Source organism: Hemicordylus capensis, chromosome 4, assembly GCF_027244095.1.
Source record: "Hemicordylus capensis ecotype Gifberg chromosome 4, rHemCap1.1.pri, whole genome shotgun sequence".
Classification (NCBI taxonomy): Eukaryota; Metazoa; Chordata; class Lepidosauria; order Squamata; family Cordylidae; genus Hemicordylus; species Hemicordylus capensis.
In genome coordinates, this window is record NC_069660.1 from 92999108 (window position 1) to 93023573 (window position 24466).

The window sequence follows — 24466 nt, forward strand, 5'->3', positions numbered from 1 at the left end:
CCACATCATGAACATTTTCACAAATACAAGATCTATAATCATGGCAGATTGATTACTAAAAATATTTGTCACAAAAAAGAGAAGTAAAACCACCAGTGTTCCTGAGTCTCTTCCTACCACCTACCCAGCCATTCCTTCTTCTTCTTCTGATCATTTTAATGTTCTTTGGGAAGTCTGAAATTGTAGTTCAGCTTCATAAAACTACCATTCAATTTAATACAAAGCCTACACTAGTGTGAGTATAATTACAGACCCAGGATAAAATTGTCCCTTTTGGCATAGTGAGATAGGAAACTTTCTTTGTTTTACTGAGAGGAATTTTGTCCTTTGGAAACTTATGTCTCATAACTAGCACTTTTTGCTAAATTTGAAATGCCTAGGTTACAGCATTGTAAAGATAACACTACAAAGAAGGTTTAAAAAGAACACCCCATTGTCTGGGAATATGAAGGGGGGGGGATTCTTCCTGGACTCGGTTCTTTCACTAACCTTGTATATAAGCATTTTCAACCTGTATGTAAAAAGTAAGAAATAATACTTGGCACAGTCCCAGAGACTGTGAACAATTCTCTACTCAGCACACTAAATCAGTATTCCTGCACACCTCTTCCCATCAGGAAATTCACGGGTGGTCATCATCAAGAAGTAGATGAAAGGGACAATCTCATTGCAGTATTCCAGAAATACCTTCAGAATCATGCCATCCCAGCACATGACAATGAAACCAATCTTTCTTTGCTTTGTCTACACACACACACACACACACACACACACACACACACACACACCTTTTCCTCCATCTCTTCCACCCACTTAAGCCTATATGGTTCTCATACCCTTCCTCCACCATTTTCCAGCTGTTCACTCTTTTCTTCACCCAACCACTGGTGGGACCCACTGGGATGCACAGATTTCATTTCAAATGGCCTAAGAATCAAGAGGTGTTATTAAGCACCCAACTCCGAGAGAGAGAGAGAGAGAGAGAGAGAGAGAACTTGGCTGAATGCTCACATCTGTTTTTCTGAAACCACCATGTCTTGCTAGGCAACCCCTATGCATAGACTCTTATTGTATTACAGGGCATATTTTAAAGTTATAAGTGACTTCTATTGCTGAGAAAATGAAGTGTTCCAACTGTATATTCAACTGGTTTGTGTAATCTAATTCAACTGTTCCTTTGAGTCCAAGAATATGTAAGGCTATGATTTTACTGTATTTACTGTCTCAGTCTACTATGATTTACTGTCTCAATCAAACACTCCCAAAAGATAACAGAGTGGCCATAGATAGAGTCTATCTCGACAATCTCCTACATATGAGTCACTGAAATGAATGGAAACTGCGCAAAAGCTTTTGATCCAAATGGGACTTGCAGAAAAGAACTTCTATTGTATTTTTAATTGTAAAATACATTAGCCATCTGAAATGTGATATTCACAGTAATTTTATAAATGCTGAAAATCTAATACTTCATCAATACTATATTTTAAGTGTAGTAGTGCCAGGTGCGCATGCCAGGTGCCAGGAAGTGCCAGATGCACATGCACATGTCAGGTACGTGTGCACACACGTCATGCTTGCTCGCACACCATGCGCGATTGAGCGCAATGCACACGCACACACGACACTTCTGGCCAAAGAGAGAACGGAGTGGCTGAGATGTATGCTGCCAGCCTGATGGAGCCTTTACAAACAGAGCGCTAGTGTGGGGGGGAAGCGGAGGGAGGGGTGAGTATACCCTCCCCCGCGCTTAAAGTTGTCCCCCCACACACACACACCTTCGAGCCTCCGAACCACCCAGTGTCTGAACCTGTTTGGAGGCCCATAAAAGGGCCTCTGAACAGGTTAGTGCACATCCCTACTTTGGACATAAGATCAGTTACAAAGATACACTTAAATACCTTTTTACATTTATGCATCTCCACAATGATGCTGCATTAATACCAATTATGCATGTCCAGATCTTAAGGTTTCTGAGCTAACAATTGTACTCCTAGCATCTTCTAGTGCATAAGAGGCCACATCTGCAAAAGGACAACCTGGGTGCATGGTTTCTTGATGGCAAAAGATAGTGATCAGAACCTTTGATACCTTAGAATGAACCTCTAAGAATATGAACCTGTTCACAGGAACAGGAAAAACAAATACCCACCAGATTTCTAAAATTAAGCAGCTATATTTCCACGGGCTGTCAATGAGATTAAGATATAGTTGTTTCCTTGTTTCCAAATTACACACAGCATCAGCCATATTCACATTTTCTTAAAATCATATTACAAAGAGACAGAAATGTGTTACTAGCATCACATCTGAAATCATCAAACATTCCAGCCCTGTTAATATTTATCTGGAAGTCACTGGTAGCAGAATATGTATTTAGGATTAGAGAGCAAGGTAAGAAAAACCTTAGAAAAAAGCTGAAATTAATAGGTAGCTGGAAAAGCCCATACAATTATATTGAACATATTAAATACTAAGTTAGACCCTTGGTCTACATCACCCAACACTGTCTACTCTGGTTGGCAGTAACTCTCCGGAGATTCAGGAAGAAAACATTGCCCATCACTACTACTTCTACTTCTACTTCCTTGTTTACACAGTCAGACAGGTGTTATTGACTGGTTTGTTTTATCCAGACATCGAGTCCTTCCCAAGGACCTGGGATGCCAGAATTTTATTGTCAATTGTTATAGATATCGTCGCAGAATATAGGCTGTTCCCAGTAAAGCTGCTTTTTGTAATTGGCTGACGGTGATTTCTGTGGCCCCTATGGTGTTGAGGTGCTCTTCAAGGTCTTTTGGAACTGCAGCCAGGGCGCCAATTACCACTGGGATTATTTGGGTCTTCTTCTGCCACAGCCTTTCAATTTCAATTTGTAGATCTTTGTATTTTGTGATTTTTTCTATTTCTTTTTCTTCTATTCTGCTATCCCCTGGTATTGCTATGTCGATTATTTTGACTTGTTTTTCTTTCTTCTCGACTACAGTGATATCTGGTGTATTGTGTGGCAGATGTTTGTCTGTTTGTAGTCAGAAGTCCCATAATATTTTTACATCTTCATTTTCTAACACTTTTTCAATTTTATGGTCCCACCAATTCTTGGCTACAGGTAGCTTGTATTTTTTGCAGATGTTCCAGTGTATCATTCCTGCTACCTTGTCATGCCTTTGTTTGTAGTCAGTCTGTGCGATCTTTTTACAACAGCTGATCAGGTGGTCCACTGTTTCATCTGCTTCTTTACAAAGGCGGCACTTGCTGTTTGTTGTGGATTTTTCGACTTTTGCTCTTATTGCATTTGTTCTTAGTGCCTGTTCTTGTGCAGCCAGTATTAAACCCTCTGTTTCTTTCTTCAAGTTGCCATTCTTAAGCCATTGCCAGGTCTTGGTGATGTCTGATTTTCCACTTATATTGTGTAAATATTGACCATGCAGGAGCTTATTTCTCCATTTTCCTGCTCAGTTCTTGACTTGTTCTTTCTTGTAGGCCTGTTTTGTTTCATTGGTGTTGAATAGTTTCGCGTTCCTGACCATTTGAAGTGCATCTTCTTTACTGTCCCTTATATATTCTTCAAGGCCTCTTTTCTCCTCCTCTACTGTTTGATGGACTTGCAGCATTCCTCTTCCATCTGAGCTGCGAGGGAGGTATAGCCTATCTACATCACTGCGGGGGTGCAGAGCATGATTGATGGTCATGATTTTCCTGGTCTTACGATCTAGCATCTCTAGCTCTGCCTGGGTCCAGTCTATTATTCCTGCAGTGTATCTGATAACAGGTATAGCCCAGGTGTTTATGGCTTGTATGGTGTTCCCTCCATTGAGTTTGGACTTGAGGATTTTTCTAACTCTCCTGATGTATTCACTTCCAATTTTTCTTTTAACTTCAGTGTGTGTGATGTTATCAGCCTGGAGAATGCCCAAGTATTTGTAAGGTTCTTTCTCTTCCAGGTTCTTGATCTTGCTTCCATTGGGCAGTTCTATTCCTTCTGTTTTTCTTATTTTCCCTCTGTTCATTATTAATGCAGCACACTTGTCTAGTCCAAACTCCATTGCTATATCGCTACTGAATATACTGACAGTGTTTAGCAGTGATTCGATTTCTGATTGGGACTTTCCATACAACTTCAGATCGTCGATGTACAGCAGATGGTTGATTTTACTGGATGTTTTAGATGTTTGGTATCCGAGGCTTGTTTTGGTTAGTATTTGTGAAAGTGGGGTCATGGCAATTACAAACAACAGAGGGGATAGTGAGTCCCCTTGGAAAATGCCTCTTCTAATGCTAACCTGTCCAAGTGCCTCGCCATTGATTGTTAACTGCGTACTCCACATGCTCATTGCTTTTTTTATAAATATCGGAATGTTTTTGCTGACACCAGTTGTTTCTAAACATTTTAGTATCCATGTGTGAGGCAATGAATCGAAGGCTTTCTTGTAGTCAATCCATGCAACACTTAGATTTGTTTTTCTTCTCTTGCAGTTTTCTAAAATCATTTTGTCAATCAGCAGCTGGTCTTTTGTGCCTCTGGTGTTCGGGCAATTTCCTTTCTGTTCAACTGGAAGCTGTTTGTTAGTTACTAAGTGTTGCATCACTTCATCTGCTATTATTCCAGTTAATAATTTGAACATGGTTGGCAGGCAGGTTATCGGTCTATAATTACTTGGAACTGCACCTTTTGCTGGGTCTTTCATAATGAGATGAGTTTTCCCAGTTGTTAGCCATTGTTCAATATCACCGCCTTTCATAATGTGATTGAACTGTTTTGATAGTTGTTTATGAAGGCTTGTTAGGTGTTTAAGCCAGAAGCCATGCAGTTCATCGTCGCCTGGAGCAGTCCAATTTTTAATTTTCTTTGCTCTTTCACTTATTAATTCTGGTGTTATTATTCGATCTTGCATTTGTTGGTTACATTTTTTGACCTCTTTCATCCAGCCTGCTTTTTTATTATAATCTATTGGATTTTCCCATAATTTCCCCCAGAATTGCACTGTTTCTTCTTTATTTGGTGTTTCTAGGTTTCTTGCAGTTTCTCCTTCTATGCTTTGGTAGAAACGTCTCTGATTCGACTGGAATTGGAGATTCTGCCTGTGTTGTGTAATTCTGGCTTCATATCTGCTAATCTTCTTTGACACTGCTGTTATTTGCTGCTTTATTATTTCCAGGACTTCTCTAATTTTCCTTGAATCTAGGTGGTATTTTTGGATCAGATACTGTTTGGTGTTTTCATTCTTCAGCTTCTTGTCTTTCATATCTTTCAATTTACTAGCATCTGATCTAAACCTGGAGATTTTATTTTCTAATCGAATCTTCCATTTAGGTGATGTACTGCTTTCTTTTTTTACAGGTCCACTGATCTTATATCCGAGCTCTTGTGTTGTTATTGTTGCTGCACTGTACATTAGCTGGTTTGTTTCTTGCAAATTATTGGTTGTTATTTCTGCAAGTGCAGCATTGACATCTTTTAATGCCTGAGCAAGTTGTTTTTTGGCAACTGTTTTTAGAGCAGGAATTATTATTATTATTATTATTATTATTAATTCAATTTCTATACCGCCCTTCCAAAAATGGCTCAAGGTGGTTTACACAGAGAAATAACAAATAAATAAGATGGATCCCTGTCCCCAAAGGGCTCACAATCTAAAAAGAAACACAAGATAGATCCCAGCAACAGTCACTGGAGGTACTGTCCTCGGGGTGGATAGGGCCAGTTACTCTCCCCCTGCTAAATAAAGAGAATCACCACGTTAAAGGTGCCTCTTTGCCAAGTTAGCAGGGGTTATTAGCTACCTGATCCTTTCCACTGGAGATGCCATTGATCCTCGAACCTTGAGAATGTAAAACATGTGCTCTACTGCCACACTTTAGCCATAATATGCACTTCTGCATATTGCCGATTCACTTGCTCAAAGAGGATCCCCACCTCATGTACTGAACTATACCATATAAGAGAGCCAGCGTGGTGTAGTGGTTAGAGTGCCGGACTAGGACCGGGGAGATCCGAGTTCAAGTCCCCATTCAGCCATGAAACTAGCTGGGTGATTCTGGGCCAGTCACTTCTCTCTCAGCCTAACCTACTTCACAGGGTTGTTGTGAAAGAGAAACTCAAGTATGTAGTACACCGCTCTGGGCTCCTTGGAGGAAGAGTGGGATATAAATGTAAAAAATAAATAAAAATAAATAAATACCCACACAATAAATAAGAAACTTAAGAACATAAGAACAGCCCTGCTGGATCAGGCCCAAGGCTCATCCAGTCCAGCATCGTGTTTCACATAGTGGCCCACCAGATGCCTCTGAGAAGCCCACAGGCCAGAGGTGAGAGCATGCCCTCTCTCCTGCTGTTACTCCCTTGACACTGGTATTTAGAGGCATGAGGGTGGCCTATAGCTGGCCACCAAACTAGTAGCCACTGGCTACTTATATAAGACTACTTATACTCCCACCAATTAATTTTATCCAGACCATAGTGTCCCTAGGCTATAAAAGTCAAGTGATACCAAAATTATCCTCTGAAGAATGCAGGTAGAAAAGGTCCAGGTTCTATCAATTCCCTTGCCTATATCTACACATTCTTATTAGGGTTTGGAAGTTCTGTTGTTGTTTTTAAATACAGAGATACTGTATTTAAAAATATGTACTATGAGGACAACAAGAAATGCTGTCTGCGTGACTTCCCAGAGGCATCTGGTAGGCCACTGTGGGAAACAGAGTGCTGGACTAGATAGGCCTTGGGTCTGATCCAGCAGGGCTGTTCTTATGTTCTTCTGGTTTTGCAAAGACACTTTCATGCCCCTCTCATTGCATGCTCTTCACTGTGCTCAAAAAGCTTTTGTTTTTGTTAGGAACATAGGAAGCTACACCTACCTTATATCGAGTCAGACCATTGGTCCATCCAGCTCAGTATTGTCTACACAGACTGGCAGCTGATTCTCCAAGGTCTCTATTCTCTTGGAGAATAGAATTTCGTGTCTTGGAGATGCAAGGAGGGAACGTATAACCTTCTGCATGAAAGAATGCAGATGCTCCCAGAGCAGCCCCATCCCCTAAAAGGATATCTTACAATGCTCACATGTAGTCTCCCATTCAAATGCATACTAGGGTGGACCCTAATTAGCAAAGGGGACAATTCATGCCTGCTACCACAAGACCAGCTCTCAGTTTTTAAAAAGACTTACCCAGGTAGGCTTGACGAAGATGTTGGTGGCAAATCAGGCGTTAGAACATAGAGGCTGTTGTTTTTTGGCAAGTGTAGAGTTTTTAGAACAGTCTGTAGAGGGGGGAAATACAATTTATACATATAGTCAGATTACATAAAGTTTTAAGTCAGGGACCCTTGCCTCAAACTAGGTAGGATTTATTGCAATAAAATTAGATGTGCAATGTATCTAGTAATACAAAGTGCACTGATAACTTTTCTACCACTACTGCAACATTGGACCTCTGTAGGGGAGAAATAAGTGACTCTGCTTAGTATACATGGAAAGCCATACTGTAGTATAAGCTGTAGCAGAACATTTCATACATGTGTGCATTGTGAAAGAATAATTCGTCCACAGATTACCAATTTTGCAGCTGTGTTTGATCATCAAAACACCTTTACCTCTGACACAGATAAGGCATGCTGCTCACCAAAGCTTTCCTCCCAGCCTTCACCACCCCACAGTGCTGCATTAAAGCACTTCACTCACATACTGGTTGTCCTGGAGTGAAATGAAAGAAGCTTTCCCAGAGGAAGAGCTTTGGAAACCAAACACAGCCTGCAAGTTTACATTTATTATCCCTCCTCTAACCAATTCAAATTTCACATATTTGGTTTATGAACAGGTAAGACCAGATCAGATGACAACTCTAGTATTACACATTATTATTAAACATACTTTTATACCACCCCAAAACTTAAGTCTCTGGGCAATTTACAATTTTTAAATTTTGATATATAAAAATCCACGATGGTGCATTCTGTTCATACATTGCTATCATACAATTAGTTAGGACTTTGTTAGGATAAGTTCTAAATACACACACACACCCTTACTGACATCTTGATTAGGGATGTGCAGAACATTCTGTCAGTGGAACATTCCAACTCAAAGCAGGGCGTTTCAAGTGTTCTGAGCTCGGAACAGAACACCCTTCAAATAAAGGGTCTGTTCCGAGATCGGAACGGACCAAACCCGTTCCGAGTCAGAACATTCCAAGCACTATTTTTTACTCCAAAATGGCGCTCTTCTGGCCTCTGCACACATGTGACAGCCATTTGCATGGTCAGCACCACCATGCAAATGGCTGCCGTGCGTGCAAAGAGGCCAAGGAGTGCCATTTTAGAGTCCAAAATGGCATGCAAAACATTCCGAATCAGAACAGAGTGAGTCTGTTGGAACGACCAGATTCACCAATTCCCTTCCCCCCCAGAAGTGTCCTATACCACCCATAAATATGTCCCTGAGGGTCACACAGCCCTCAGGGATATATTAGAGCATTTCTGGGGAAGATTAACATGATTGCATAATTTTATAGATTCTGGCAGACATATTGCATTTTTATTTCACCAAGTTTCTGGTGCAAAACATACAGCATGATCCTAACTACACTCATAGAGAAGCAAAATTCACCAACTTAAATGGGGCTTACTCTCCACTGTATGCTTAGAATTACAGCCTTTACATGATTTCAGATGTTACCCAAAGTACCAATGATCACAGGCACAACCGACACATGATTTTTCTCCATGTGTTTCTATTGTCCATTTGAAGGGAATCTTGTTCAAGGGGATATGTGTATACCTATGTGCATTATCCCCTTTAGGCATTATGGTTGAAGCACTAGAAACAGCATCACGAATCACCCTCCCATCCACATTGAAATTTCTAACCACCCTTAAAATATGAAATTCTTATAATGTACTGGACATTATATCAGTTAGAAGATTTTATTTTAGACTTAAAGTTGGAGTTGTTGTTGTTTTTAAAACTTGCCTTCTATTTAAGGAATTATAGAACAGAAAATGTCTTTCAGGGAAAGTTATAGTCCTCAGGACTCTATGCTCTGCATTAATTTGCACCAGTAATTTGGTCCCACTCCATCCTAATTCCGGTGGGCTTCTTGCACATGTGCAATTTCTTTTGTTGCACTAGCACAATGTTCATCTGGATGTCAGCCACAGTTATTTTATACCATTTAAAAAATATGGTGGGGGCCACATGATCCATCAATTAAGGACCCTTGTCCCTTGCATCAGAACATCTAGATCAAATATGACCAACAAAAATACACATGGGTACAAACTAATGCAGAACATGGTGACAGACTGAGACAGGGGGACAGAGAGCCAGCTGAACCTGGCTTCATGCTCGTTAGCTCTGCAAGTGACCAATGGATTGCCAGCTAGCCACAAGAGGCAGGCAGTAATGAGCCAGGAGCTTAAAATACATAAAATAAGACAGGACAGCTCTGGCAAAAGGGGAAAGGGTTTCCTGTAAATCTTTCAGTCTCCTGTAAAACAACTTTTCAGTTTCATTAGAATTGAGAGAAGATCTTCTACTGAAGTAATAATAAAATTGACAGAATTGCACACTGTCCAAATTCTATTGTCTTACTATTATCTTTCATCAATATTTGTCATGACCCCAGCCCCAACCAGCAACTCATAGCATTACCCCAAAGAGGCAGGGCAACACTGGACCCAGCCCCAGGCTCTAACATTGGATCAGAGCCTAAGAGGTCCAGAGATGGAGCCCCTTGAGACAATGTCCACAGGACCTGAACCTGCACAAGTGACACCCTTAGAATCCAAGCCTTCAGTGGCTCCTTCCATCATCCTTCCTGATATCTTTTCATCAGCACCAGTGACAGGCAAGACAGGATCAGCTGGAGAGGAGGAAGAGTGCTAGACTGCAGGTCAAGGGGCTGCCCCTTTAAGACTGCTGCATGCCAGGCAGGGAGGCAGAGCCCAGCAGGGGTAGACTGAGCTCAGGAGATCTTTAAGAGCTCAGTCTGCCTCTGGCCATTACTGGATCAACATGTCCCACAGACCTGTCCATGGTGCTACCCAACAGTTACTGCCTTATCTCATGGGTGAGGACAAGACTGAAGAATATTGATTGCATGCCCATTTCATAACCCTTGCATCACTGCATACAAAAGGTTGCCTATATAGTCTGCATATTGGTTAGCAGGAAGCCCCACAAACAAAAGATTCTGTAACAAAGGCAGAAACTTACACTATCATCTACATCTCCAGTCTTCCAGCCCTTGAGTAACATTTTTGATGCAGGAATCTGAAGTTCATTTTCTAAAATATGTTTGATCTCTCCTGAAAAGGTAAAAAAAAAAAAAAAGATTATTTCTACGTTCATCCTTTCAAAGTATTGGCATTAACTACTTCAACAGCAAAATGAAACATTACTAGGTCTAGGTAAAGGTAAAGTGTGCCGTCAAGTCGATTTAGACTTCTGGCTACCACAGAGCCATGTGGTTTTCTTTGGTAGAAGACAGGAGGGGTTTATCATTGCCTCCTCCCGCGCAGTATGTGATGATGCCTTTCAGCATCTTCCTATATCGCTGCTGCCCCTTATAGTACCAGTGGAGACACCGGTTGCCAAACCGGCAACCTTCTGCTTGTTAATCAAGCATTTCCTAGGAGGGGCAAATATTAGAACTTTTAAAGTTGTCTTCAATATTAGAACTTTAACCACTTAAATAAGTGTACATGTAACACTATAGACGGGGGGGGGGACCACAGTCTACATATTAATAGCACAAAACAATACTAAAATGCTGGAACATGCAACATTTCGCGTAAACTGAAGAAGCAGTAAAGGGAAGTGATGCAAACGTATCAAATTCATGTCTCAATTGGTTATTGGGTCGAATCTAGACATATCTTGCATGAGTGAAAAAGCGCTTCCATTCACCTGGGCATGCATGACTCCTCCATCTATAGTACCCTGCCTCACACCATAAAGCGGCGATACTCTTCTATTTATCTGGAGAGCAATCCAGTGTGACATCCCTCTCAGTAGGGATGTTCATGAAACCAGTTCTGTGCGCTCCCACGAAGGCGGAGGGTAACTTTAAGAGGCAGGGGCTGCCTACCTGCCAGACCCCACCCCGCTGCTCTTCCCCCACCAGCACTCTCTCCAAAAGCAAGCACACAGGACTGCAGCATTCCTCCCTTCGCCCCATTCTGTGTCACTATGCAAATGGCTAACGCATGTGCGTGCTGTGCACATGCACATCGGCCATTTGTGTGGCGACACAGCACAGAGAGGAATGCTGTAGTCTTGCACACCCACTTTTATAGAGCATGCTGGCAGGAGAAGAGCAGTGGGGCGAGGGCTAGCAGGTAGGCAGCACCTTCCCTGCCTCTTAAAGTCACACACAGACACACACACCCCGCGTTCCAAGCGGTTCAGATGCCGGTTGACAGAACTGGTTTGGCGCTCCAAAAAAGGAGCGCTGGACCAGTTCTGTGCACATCCCTACCTCTCAGTGATTGTTGCTGAAATCTCCCTTGTGTTTCTTTTTAGATTGTGAGCTCCTTTAGGGCAGGGAATCTTCTTCTCACTCCTTTTGCTATGTAAAACCTTTGAGAACTTTGTGGTGAGAAGTACTACAATAAATAAAATATTATTATTATTATTATTGATAATAATAATATTTTATTAATAATAATAACAACAACCAACCAATTTTGGGAGGATCCTTCAACCCTCAAATTAACTTTTGAGGGGACGGGGGAGAAAACAACAGGGAGGAGTGGGAGCTTCTGGATGGGGCGGTTTATAGATGTAATAAATAAACAAACAAATAAAAATAAATAAAAGTCCCACTCTGTGAGTGGAACACGATGCACAATTCTCCAGATCCAACCAATAGGCTTTTTAAAAAAATTATTTTTTATTTTTCCAAGCTCAAGTAGATCCAGTGAACTCAAACGAAAAGGTATTATTTCAGTTGTGTGGGATATGCAGCTTGCATGCAAACCTCTAATTTGCATAATCTAAATAGCCTAAAATTGAAAGGTCAAAAATAATCAGTAATTTGGTTCAACTCAGGGGTTCCCTGGGATAATTTTAAAGTTTGCAGATTTGCTTAAATTTCACAAAACTCCAGCACAAACACAACCATTCATTTACCATCATAGAAGGATGATCAGCTGCCCTAAGCAACATGTTGGGCTATTAACTGACTACTGCCCTTGCTGTTAACAAGGTTGAAATCTATCAGAGATAAGTTGGTTATTTGCTTGAAACCCACTCTGAGCAATCAAATGTGCAATTCTGCTCAGGGCAACAAAGTTTTGCCCAACAAGCAAACACACCTCAATTAAACACAGAGTATCTATGAGACTCATGGCTTTAGGCTCACAAGTCCCTTATGATCATTCAAACTACATCTTTATTCATTGTAGTGTAGCGTAGCCCCATCTTGTGAGCATTTTATGCAATTGCATTACAAATGGAGAAAAACTGATAAAAGGCAGAGCTTGCCAGGAGCAACCCGCTATGCCAGCTGCCTAACACATCACCTAAAAAACGGTGTGCACTTAAATAATTTACATTCTCAGCTAAAGATGTGAAGTGTAAATATGACAAATTCACATTTGCAAATGTGTATTTATTTATTTAATATAAGATGTATAGACCACTTTCTATACAGTGTACCCAACAAATAAATGAATATAATTAATTTTTGTATTTAATATTTGTATTTAATATATACACACACGCACATATACACACATGCACACACACACACTAAAAATACCATCAAGATGATCAAAGCCATCAAAGCAGCAAAAGAAAGTAGCATCATACAAATACACTCATTAGGGAGTCAGGAATGGTCTGTTTGTCACCCTTGGTGACAAATCCAAGTTTGCGTCCATGAAATGGAAATCAGTCTAAGCGAGGCATAAATGTAGGTCCAGAAAATGGTTAGTGAGGGTTATAATGAACACACACACACACACACACACACACACTTTAGCAACAACTTGTATAGTCTTTGTAGTAAAACAATAAGGATAACTGGTAGCACTCTGCAGACTCAATATGCTTTAATTATATACTGGAGCATGAGTTTTCATGAGCACCAGTCGATCAGATGCAAAGCAGGAAATCATTGAAGCACAACTAAAAGGTCAGTTAAAATCTATCTAAAAAGGATAGTAATATAATAGACTCCATGGAACACCTTGCCTCCTGAGATTCGTAATGTCCCCTCCCTTCTGTCCTTTAAGAAGCTTCTGAAAACTTATCTGTTTTGCCAGGCTTTTAGGTGTGTGTGTGTTTTGTTTTTTGTCTTCGCTGTTTTAATCTATGTAAACCGCCTCAAGTCTAAGGAAGTCAGGCGGTCAATAAATTTGCTAAATGCAGAGGCATATCTAGGGAAAATAGCCCCTAGGGCAAGCACTGAAATTGCACCCCCTGTCCAAACATCTGACACCCATCTTTCAGATAACTTTACCATAATATCAGCTGAAAAATACAAGTCAAGCTCGTTATTCTTTTAATATTTCAAGAACTATTTAGCAGTGGACGTAGCCAGACCAAAAAATGCTGGGAAACTACAAATTTCAGTATGTTGGGTGGGGCTCATGAAATACCCAAATACTATCTGGAAGTATACTTGGAAAACTAAACAGAAGTGCCTGTCTAATTCTCTACTCCGCATTGTAGCATCACTATTACATAAGTTTTAAAAATAAATGGAGAATTGGACTTTTCCCAGATACTCTGAAAATAATTAAAGGATATGCAGAGTAAACTGTGTCACCACTTGGAATATATTCTAGTATTTCAGAAAGACAGTTAAAATGAGAGAAAGAGAGCAAGAAACTCCCAGTGGGCCTTATACTAAGGATTTCACACTGATTCAAAGACAAACTCACCATTCCCCCTCCCCCCACTGGCCTTTTAATTCACCGCCACAGCCCGTCCCGGGCTGATTTTCGGGCCTGTTCGGGCCTGCAAAGATCAGCTTGGTGACCATTTTGGAAGCTGCAATGCATGCTCAAATGGCCTCTGTGAGGCCTGGCAAGGCCTAGGGCCTCACAGGGACCACTTGAGCACATGCAGTGGCCATTTAATTTTTTTTTAATGGCCTCAGAAAACAAAATGGCCACTGCACATGCTCAAATGGCCTCTGTGAGGCCTGGCATGGCCTAGGGCCTCTTAGAAGTCATTTGAGCATGCATAGTGGCCATTTTGTTTTTGGCGGCCATTTATTTTAATTTTAAGAAATGGCGCCCCCCTTCAAGTGGTGCCCGGGGTACGTGCCCTGCCTGCCCCACCCTAGATATGCCCCTGGCTAAATGAATGAATGGAGTATACACTAAGAGGGCAGTTGCTCTCTCGCCGCCACACCCCCCCCCCCCCCCGCTTTGCAGGCTTCTCTGATGTACCTGGAATCTCCAGATAGAGCTGGGAAAGACTCCTGCCTAAAACCTTGTAGAGCGGCTGCCAGTCAGATTAGACAATACTGAGCTAGATAGACCAATGGTCTTTCAGTAGAAAGACAGCTTCCTATGTAAGATTAGTTATTCTCAGGTCTGTGATGCTGTCTCCCTATAGACTGAAATGATCATTGACTGGCTTCTTGGTCTTGATTTGTTACCATTTAATGGTTGGCTTGAGGACAGCCCTGTTCATTCTGTGTAGATGGCAGAGGGACACAGTATATACATGATATACAGTATACCACATTAATGGATGCACACCTATAGGTGCCATCCATTTGTTAATACCACTGGGTCTTTACTCAGTGTTATTTTTGTTAGGGGCATGGCAGGCATTTAGCTTTATTTTATGGTCTTATAACTAGTGTAAGTTAGATGAGAAGGGTTTGTAAGCAGTTTCACACTCGGTGGTTATCTCTATGATAACAATTATGTCCCTTCTATTGATTGATTGATTGATTGATTGAGTGAGTGAGTGCCGTCAAATCGGTGTCGACTCTTAGCGACCACATAGATAGATTCTCTCCAGGATGATCAGTCTTCAACTTAGCCTTTAAGGTCTCTCAGTGGTGCATTCATTGCTGTTGAATGAATTCATCTCCCCATCTCCCCCACCATGTTTAGGGAGAAGCTAAGAACAAACATCATCATCTTCTAAACTCAGCCAGCTAAAACTCACAAAGTGCCTGCAAATGCATTAAAATGATGCAAGCAATCATGGCTCCTTCTTATTCTGCACACACACTGTCAAGACCTTCTTTACAATTCCTCTGAACCATTTAGTCTCTACCACAGTCTGGAGTTTAGGACTATATCAGAGATTTTAGTTGATCACAGAATAATTCAGTGCAATTCTATGCATGTTTACTTGGAAGTAAATCCTACAGTGGTCAATGGGGCTTGCTCCTAGGTAAGTGTGCAAAAGATTGCAGCCTTAGTCAATTGACCGATTTAAAACTGCATACATTTTCATAGGAGATAACATTTGCTCTGGGGGTGGGGTGTACGTACTTTGTTACTGAAGGTATTATCTTAGAAGTCTTACACACTTAAGAGAATGCCTGTTAACTTGCCATTGTCATTTTTATATTAAATTTAAAAATGTAAATATCTATAGCCAAACTAATCAATGGAACTCTGTTAGTCTATCAGATGTTTATAATGGATTGACTGTTCCATACCTACTTAATAATCTTGCTCGGTACAAATGGACACTCACTGCATATACCACCTACTGCTTTGTCACATGTACCTATGCAAAACTTATGTCTAATATGTAAGCAGACATTATGACTGTATATCTGGCCAGATTGTGAGTAACTACATGAGTTACAACATGACAGAGAACTGAACATAATAATGGGAGAACACAATGTGGGATGAAAAGATGACCAAATAATATACGCTCAGCAAGTAAAACATCTGCCACTAGGTGTCACTGTTTGATAATATATTACATATTAAAATTATAAGAAGAAAGCGTTTCACCTTAGATGATTTAGGATCAATACTGTATGTTATATGCATATTATGTTTATGTATCCTCTCTTACCAGAGTATGCATTTTAAAAGGAAATGTTTGAAAACTGCCTTAAAGAGAAAATAAACTTGTCGTGGTGTAGTGGTTAGAGTACTGGGCTAGGACTGGGGAGACCCGAGTTCAAATCCCCATTCAGCCATGAAACTAGCTGGGTGACTCTGGGTCAGTCACTTCTCTCTCAGCCTAACCTACTTCACAGGGTTGTTGTGAAAGAGAAACTCAAGTATGTAGTACACCACTCTGGGCTCCTTGGAGGAAGTGCGGGATATAAATGTAAAAATAATAATAACAATAATATTTCCTACTTTTAAAAGAAACAATAAGGTTTGCCTATCACTAAATCAGTCCCAGGAAGGCAAGTGTTGTTTGGTTATCTTTGAGATTCATGGAAGTACCAAACAGCAAAATATTCATTTAAAACTATAGATAGGACTAGCCGACCCCGCATAGAGCATCTGTGCGCTCTTTGGGGCCGGCAGTTACCTCTCCCCACCCCCTTCTGCCCCAGCCTCTGGCTGCCTCCGCCGCCAGGCCCACCGCCGGGCCAAGTGCCGCCTCCACGGCCAATCAGCTGGCCGCCAGGACGCACATTCCAAGGCACACCCAGGAGAATTAAAGATATAGATCCCTGACTAAATTACTTAGTAGAAGTCGTATCGAAATTAAATAGTCCTTTCAGCCGAAGCCAGTGAGGATGCCGGTGGAGGGGCGGCGAGAGGCACCTTTAAGAGTAAAAGAATAGGTCCTTACCTCCACTCTCGCCACAACTAAACCCTGCTCAGAGAAGCAGCGTGCCGCACAGCACCCCCTGCAGCACGGGAGAGCCTCCACCACTCACTTGGCAGCGGGTGGGGGAATCAGCTCCATGGAAGCCTCGTGAGTTGCAGAGGTGATTCCCCACCACAGGGGGTGCTGGGCAGCATGCTGCTTCTCCAAGAGTGGAGACAAGCACCAATTCTTTTACTCTTAAAGGTGCCTCTTGCCGCCCCTCCACCGGCACCCTCACCAGCCGCTACTGAGTCCTTTAGAGTAACTTCTGCATAGTACTATTGAATAACATAGTCCGTATGTCAGCCACTGACTTTTGCAAATAAATAAGAACTCCATGAAGGTTTCACAATGCTAGATAGAACATAGAGATATATTTTTGTACCTATTGGGATACAAGCAAGAGGAAACCTACTACAGTCCCACCACTAGAGGAGATTGCTTCTGGTTCCCTTCATAAAGCATGAAAATTACCCTGCTTTTGCCCTAGGAACGTGCTCTCTCATATTAAAGAATCAACCCCTTTTCACACAAACAGGCACAGCACCTCAAAGCTTTCCAAGTGCTGTTTTTGTTTGTCCCCTTTCCCCAAGTATAAATGGCCAACATGATGTGCAGCAGCATGCTGGCATAAGAAGGGCTGAATGTCCACAGGGAGGGGAGGGGAGCAGTTTTTGCTTCTCTCCCCTGCCTCCAAAAGCTCTTTCCACTTGCATAAATATGTTCCTGAGGGTGCAAGTGGAAAGGACTTTTGGAGAGAGGGGAGAGAAGCAAAAACTGCTCCCCTCCCCCCCCGCACTCTCTTGCCTCTGCAACAAGCTCAGGAACGCTAGAGGCTCCCTGCGGACATGCAGCCCTTTCTAAGCCAACGTGTTGCTGTGCATCATGCCAGCCAAAGAACTCATACTGCAGTTAGACAGACATTCATTTTGCTTTTGTCAGTTTCTTTCTACAATAAAGACCTTACCAACTGTAGAACTGTCTTCGAGTACCACATCCACATTTCGGTCTCTGTATTCCACCCTGAAGTCAAGCATTCGCGGCTGTCTTTCCACTATTTGTCTGGATGGCACTACATGGCGAAATGCAGAAGAGGAGGAAGGTGTTGAAGATGACGAGGAAGGATGACTAGCGGGACCATAGGCCGGCCCTTGTAATGTCTCTCCACTGTATTCACTGAAAAACATATCGCTTGAATTTCAAATAGAGGAAGACAGGTAGTCAGCTTCTTCAGAACTGCCTCTTTTGCTTCTATAAATGTTATTTGCAAATTAATTCCAAGAACGCTGCAGAAAATAAGCCACAGAAAATAGGCATGTTGCTCTGACTCTGAGAAATGCCTATTCTAGACATCACTCACCACAAACTAATATGACACACATTAACACCTCAAACACATTGTTTCAGTTTTTGAATTTCATATTTATTGTTTGTAAGTCGAGATGTGCACGAACTGGTTCAAATGGCTCAAACATCAGACTGCCTAACTGGTTTGGCACTCCATAAAAAGGCATGCATTTCGGTCATGAGAGTGGCAATGCTGATTGGGCACACCCGCTGTTTTGGAGCGTGCTGGCGGGTGGGGGAGTGGCGGGGCAGGGGCTGACAGGTAGGCAGTGCCCCCCTGACCCTCCTGGGAGTGCATGAATCATTCGTGCACATCCCTACTGGTGAAGCCCTTATCCCTTTAAGCTGTTTAGTCTACAATCAAAAGGGACAGACAGCATGCAGGTACATCTGTGTCAAGAAACAGAGATGAAAATGTCAGTATATGTGAGGGAAGAGCACATATCTATTATAGTTTCTTCATATTTTATTTTTGTATTTTTGTAGTCTATTGCACACTGCCTTGGAGATCACATGATCAAAAGGCAGGGTAACAATTTTTTAAATAAAGCATGCTAGATATTATCCACGAACAAAAAGGAGCACTTTACGGTCACTCGTGTAATCTGATGTTGAAGACTGCTGGAAGAGTACTGTACAGCCAATGCAGAATACAGTTACCTATTTGGCAAGACAGGAACATCAAAACTATACTAGACCAGTGTTCCAAGAGCTACCATGGCTTCCTGTTCTCTTCCAAACAAGGTGTAAGCAGTTCTGTAAAGTCCTAAAACATTTAGGCCTAGCACGTATCAGAGATTGCCTTCTTCCTTGTGTGCCTCCTTCCCTGTGTCCCAAAGCAGCCTTTTGATAGTGCTCTCTATGATCAGAAGGCATCCACAAATCCATTTGCCATCTCACTTGAGGCAAGTGGACCCATCCCTCTGGCAAGTGGGAACTCAGCACCACACAGTTCTCCTCCTCAGAGGTTCTCTTCACTGCCGTTTTCAACAAGGTGAGAAACAGCAGGAGTCACTTCTGAGCAACAGGAGAGGCTCCCATCTCCATATCCCAGCACAAGAGAAGACCCACTTAACTTCTAAGCATCTGCACATGTGCATGAGAACTTAGGGGAAGATAGTGGTGGCCACACATTTGTATTTTATTTATTTTTATTTTATTTTAAGAAGCATTGAATAGACCACCCACTCCAAGGACTCCAAGAGGTGTACAATAACATATTAATAAAGTAACATTAAAAATTGCAATCAAAAATTACATTAAAAATTACAAACTAAAATAGATAATGGAAAGGAAATAGAGTAAACTACAGGGCAAATGCCCGGCGGAAAAGAAAGGTCTCCAGTAAGGATTTAAAGACCAATAAAGAGGGGGCTAGACAAATCTGAAGAGGAAGAGAATTCCAAAGAAGTGGGGCAGAAACCAAAAGAGCCCTTTTGTGGGTCCTAGAACTCCAAACCTCTCAAAAATCAGGGACCAATAAAAGGGCCGTCTGAAATGATCTAACAGGATGGGATGTAACTGGATGGGAGAGGCGATTCTGTAGGAAAACAGACCCCAAGCCCCACAAGGCTTTGAAGGTAAGAACCAGGACTTTGAATTGAATTCGGAAGCAAATGGGTAACCCGTGCAGTGACTGCAGGAGAGGTGTTACCCTATCATATCTTTGGGCACCCATAAGTAGGCGAGCCGATGCATTCTGGACCCACTGAAGCTTCTAGATCATCTTCAGAGGTAACCCTAGGTAAAGCGTTTCCTAAGCAGGAAATGACAAGGGCATGAGTCACTGTCATTAGTGCCTGGCTGGCTGGCAGGCAAGTGAAGCCAAGTTAAGGTGGGCACTCTCTTAGGACCCTATTCTGATTGTATGCTGTGGCCAGCATCTCGTCCAAATCAGCTCCTTGCTAAGAAGACTTTTATTTTGGCTAGCATTTAGTCGGGGATATGCAGGAATTAGTTTTCTATTTCTTTCTGAGTACTGTATGTGATTGTTTTACTTTACTGGGAATTTTCCCATTAATTAATTAATAATTCCTATTATTAGTTTTTAAAAATATATATATATTGTGAACACAATACTGCCATGGCTATGGCAGGAACTACCTTTAAATAAGCAACACTGAAGTGGAAATTATGACCCATTATAATTCCGATTGGGCCATGGTGTCTGAATGTAAAAGATTGACATTATAAGCTGAAATGTGTCCCCTCTTGTGTCTATTTTTAAAGATGCTGACTTCTTGTATAAAATTCCCCCAACTCTCAGAGGCACTCTTACCCCAGGACTTCTGGGCCCAGGCCCAGGGCCTCCACACCCTGGGGGCCCAAAATCCTCTTTAGTTTGTCCTGGGTGGTGTGGTCGCTGCACTCTGCTGCTGGCCCACACTGCGCCAGGCAGCCGAGTGTGACCTCTGCTTTAGAGACAGAGTGAGGGGGGAAATATGTGAGATGGGAATATGTTAAGTTGCATGTTGGAATATTTCTGCTAATGCAGAAATTTCTGCTGTTTTACAGTCTTTCATTCTTGTGAGTTCAGTTGCTGTTTATGCCCTCAAGAACCCACGTCAAAAATACTGTGCGTCTCACAGTGGAGCGGGGATGATGCTTAACCTGCCGGGGGAGTGGGGGCTCCAAAGACCTTTGGGAGTAAGTAAGTAAATTTATTACGGTCGTTTGGAAGATTATGCTTAACTTGTAGCTGGGGGGGCGGGGGCTCCAAAGGCCTTTAAGGCCAGGCTCCAAAATTACCTGAGTGCACCTCTGCCAACTCTCAGCAGCAAACTAAAACAAAAAATATATAGCAGTTCCTGCTGACTTGAACTCACTGTGGAGTGAGCAACTACTTTCACATCCATACGACTTCAAGCATCAAAATGTTTGTCCAATAGTGTAATTCCTGTCATTCTTTATTCCAAATTGGAAGGGAGGGGGGATAACAGAGCCCTACAATTCTTTTATACAGAGGCCTCTTTTCCTTCTCACTAATCAGAAAGAACAAAGAGCAATTCTCAGCTCTGAAGCCACCAGCCGTTTCAAATGCTATGACAAAACAATGGGTATGCTTTGTTTAGGTGAACTGTATACATTTTCATGCAAAACTATATTGGCCCCAATTTAGAGATCTTTGTATGCTGAATTAGGCTGCATGCACATCTCCTCTGCCAAACAGATGATCAATGCTGTTAGCTTTCCCAGCTGAAGAGAAATGGTGGGAGGTGAGCTGCCTAGATTCCTCCTACCCTCCACCCCAAACTATACCAACGCATCTGTTTGACTGTGCATGCACATACTGAAGGAATCCAGTGCAAGCCCCCACATCAAGATGCTGGATGTAGAGCGTTCCCCCACCAACAGATATCCAGAAGGGTCATCATCACGTAGAAGTTTGTTTCCGTTTAAAGACTGTCTCTGTTAGGACTAGGGTAAAATAATTCCATAGGCTGAGCTATTTCAGTCATTGGCTCTTTCATAAAAAGGTCAGCCTACTGACCTTTAGTAGCAGTAGTAGTGTACAGCACTGGAGTTAGTGAGGTTCTGTGGTTAACATATTGAAACACAGGATACTCGGCTTCACTTTCAAACACAGCCACTGTTTTACTGTGACCCAACAAATGGATGCTGTCATCCTCTGTTAGCCATTATGGCGGAGACCTAAATAGCCGTTTGCTCATCCCAAAGGTGCTTCAGCACACACAGGATGCCAATTCTGCCTTCTGGCTGCAACTTTTCATAGAATCACACCACACTGAATGACAGCTTTCAAGAGTGGGTTTTTGCAATAGGGCGGGCAGAGGGGGAGGCTGCAGTGATAATAATGGGAGGCCCGAAAAGCCTGGTGTGCCGATGGACTGCCAAACACAGCATTTGGTTTCTGGCCTACACATCAAACAGTTATATTACTTGAAGTTCAAACTGCTTTAAAAACTGCAGTTAACATGCATTACTGTACAGTGAAATACTAATACAAAAACAGAATGTGTTCTCCTGAAGCATCCTGACTATTTGTTAAAACTATACATAAATATAGCCAATATCTGTTCAATGACCAGACCTTGAACACTTAAGAAGCTCTAATGCAGGCACACATTTTGATGATGGAAATACAGTTTATTCGGGAGGAAAAGCTCTCACCTTCAGCAGTTTGACATACAAAGGGTACAACTTACAAGACAGAAAAAAAACCTTTATCTGATCATATCTATAAAAATATTAAGGTATAAAAGCTCTTTCTTCTTTTCATTGCTGAAAACTGAAACTTAAAATTTGGAGACTAAAAAAGAAAGTGACTATGATTTTAGTACCAAATGATTACCACCTTAGAACAGTTTGTTTCATAGTCTTTCTCTACTTACCTTTGTAAAATGCCATTTTCCTGTGGTATAACGCCATTTATAGCTGCCTGCGAACAAAGCATACAGCATTGTCTGTCAAAATGCTTCTGCTATATTCCAACAAAAGGACATATTTCTACAAAAGTGCGGAAGCCAGTTCAAATAAGACTGAAGTGTTTCCTCAGTTATATTGACATTTGCCAATTATTTAAGAATGGGAGAATGCATGATAATATTAAACTAATATTAGTGATAATATTAAACAGTTTGACCAAAATATATTTCAGATGAACATTTTATTTATTTATATATTGCCTTTTGTTAAAATAACCTCAAGGCATCAATCAGCACCCTAACATGTCTGGAAAATGTCATTAGTCTGCCTAATATATCAGTGTACACTATACTTCATCACAGCTAGGATTTTTCAAGTAAACCAATACATTATTTAGAATGTCTCCAATGCACATAGCTTTTACATTACATAAAAATGTAGTGTAAAAATCCTGCTGAAAGCTTATAGTCTAAGCAGCAAATGAAAACCCAATAAGGAGGAAGGTAGAACTGATGGGTTAAAATTTATAATCATAGTTGTACAAATTCATAGAACTGAATCCTAAAAATTCACAGCAAATTGTTGTAAGATACAAATGAATGGCAGGACTGACAACAACATAAGCCAGACGGCAGGCCTGATGACTAAATGACTTCTCTAGAACAGGAGTCTTCAATTGGTGGGCCAGAATCCACACGTGGGCCAGGCACTCTGACCTAAGGGAGTTAGCACTAGGGGCATCATAACAAATTTTTGTTTTTGTCTGGATTTCTTTTTAAATGAAAGAAGAGAAACAAAAAAGGTGGGGATCAGGGTGTGTGTGAAATATAACCAGATGCAAAGAAGGACAGATTTCTTTCATACTAGTTTTATAAAAGATAATATTGGTAAGTATGGCTTTTTCACTCAGACATAAGAAGCTGCATCAGAAAAAAAGTTGCTTCTTTTATATGCTCAGAGACCCAGCCCACTGTTGTAGCAGATCCTCCTAAAGAGGGGGGAAGTTAAATACACAAAATAAACTGAAGTGGATACCATGGCACAGTTGGGGGCTAAAGGTGGAACCTGAATCTTAAAAGACTGAAGACCACTAGTCTGGAAAACAGTCCAAAGCCACTGGATGTCAGATTATATCTGAAGCTAAGCAGACCTCTCACACCCGAACAGCGGTGTAACTATAACAGGGCAAGGGTAGACAGTTGTCTGGGGGCCCGCTGCTTCAAGGAGCCCACCAGAGACAAGTGACATGACTCCCCTACCTGTCTGCCCAGGCTTCATTCATTATCTATATATTTAATTCTCCTGCGTGTGCCTTGGAATGTGCATCCTGGCGCCCAGCTGATTGGCTGGGTGGCAGAGGCGCCTGATTGGCTGAGGCGCACCCAGGAGGATTGGTCACCACCGCCGTGGTGGGCCCGGCCACGGAGGCCAGAGGCGGTGGCAGGCCCGGCCACAGAGGCCAGAGGTGGCAGTGGGCCCAGCCCGGCTGCAGAGGCAAGGCCCAGGAGGGAGAAAAGAATGTGGGGGGAGGAGAGGTGGCTGGGCCTGGCACGGGCCAGCCATGGTCAGGAAGCGAAGACTGGGGCAGAAGGTGGGGGAAAAGAGGTAAACGCTAGCCCTAAAGAGAGCACAGCTGCTCTGTGGAGGGTCGGCTAGTTAATTAAATTGGTTCATTTTTTGACCTCTTCCTAGTCAATTCTTCATTCCTGGGTTGCTTTCCTCAGAAACAAGCTTGGGAACAACAGCTCTTCTCAGAGCAGCCCCACCCCCTAAATGGTATATCTTACAGTACCCACATGGTCTCTCATCCAAATACATACTAGGCACTGCTTAGCAAAGAGGACAATTAATGTTTGTGACCACAAGACCAGCTCTCCTGGTGGGCTTCAGCCCAGAGACAGGGCTAGCTCTCCCCCAAGTGCTGCTGCTGCTGCCCCCTCCACCAAGTGCTGCTCGATGAGTGTCCA

At 42.1% G+C, this 24466-nt stretch overlaps 1 protein-coding gene across 3 annotated transcripts in view; it reads right to left on the reverse strand.

Moving 5' to 3' along the window:
* Nucleotides 1–24466, reverse strand: part of FAF1 (Fas associated factor 1) — a 344159-nt gene that overhangs the window by 236063 nt on the left and 83630 nt on the right. For all 3 annotated transcript variants that reach the window (XM_053244221.1, XM_053244220.1, XM_053244222.1), the window contains 4 exons: nt 22466–22512; nt 17734–17942; nt 10218–10309; nt 7173–7264 (listed from right to left, as the gene is read on the reverse strand). In XM_053244221.1, coding sequence (XP_053100196.1) covers nt 7173–7264; nt 10218–10309; nt 17734–17942; nt 22466–22512 — 440 coding nt within the window. The remainder of the gene's footprint in view (nt 1–7172; nt 7265–10217; nt 10310–17733; nt 17943–22465; nt 22513–24466) is intronic.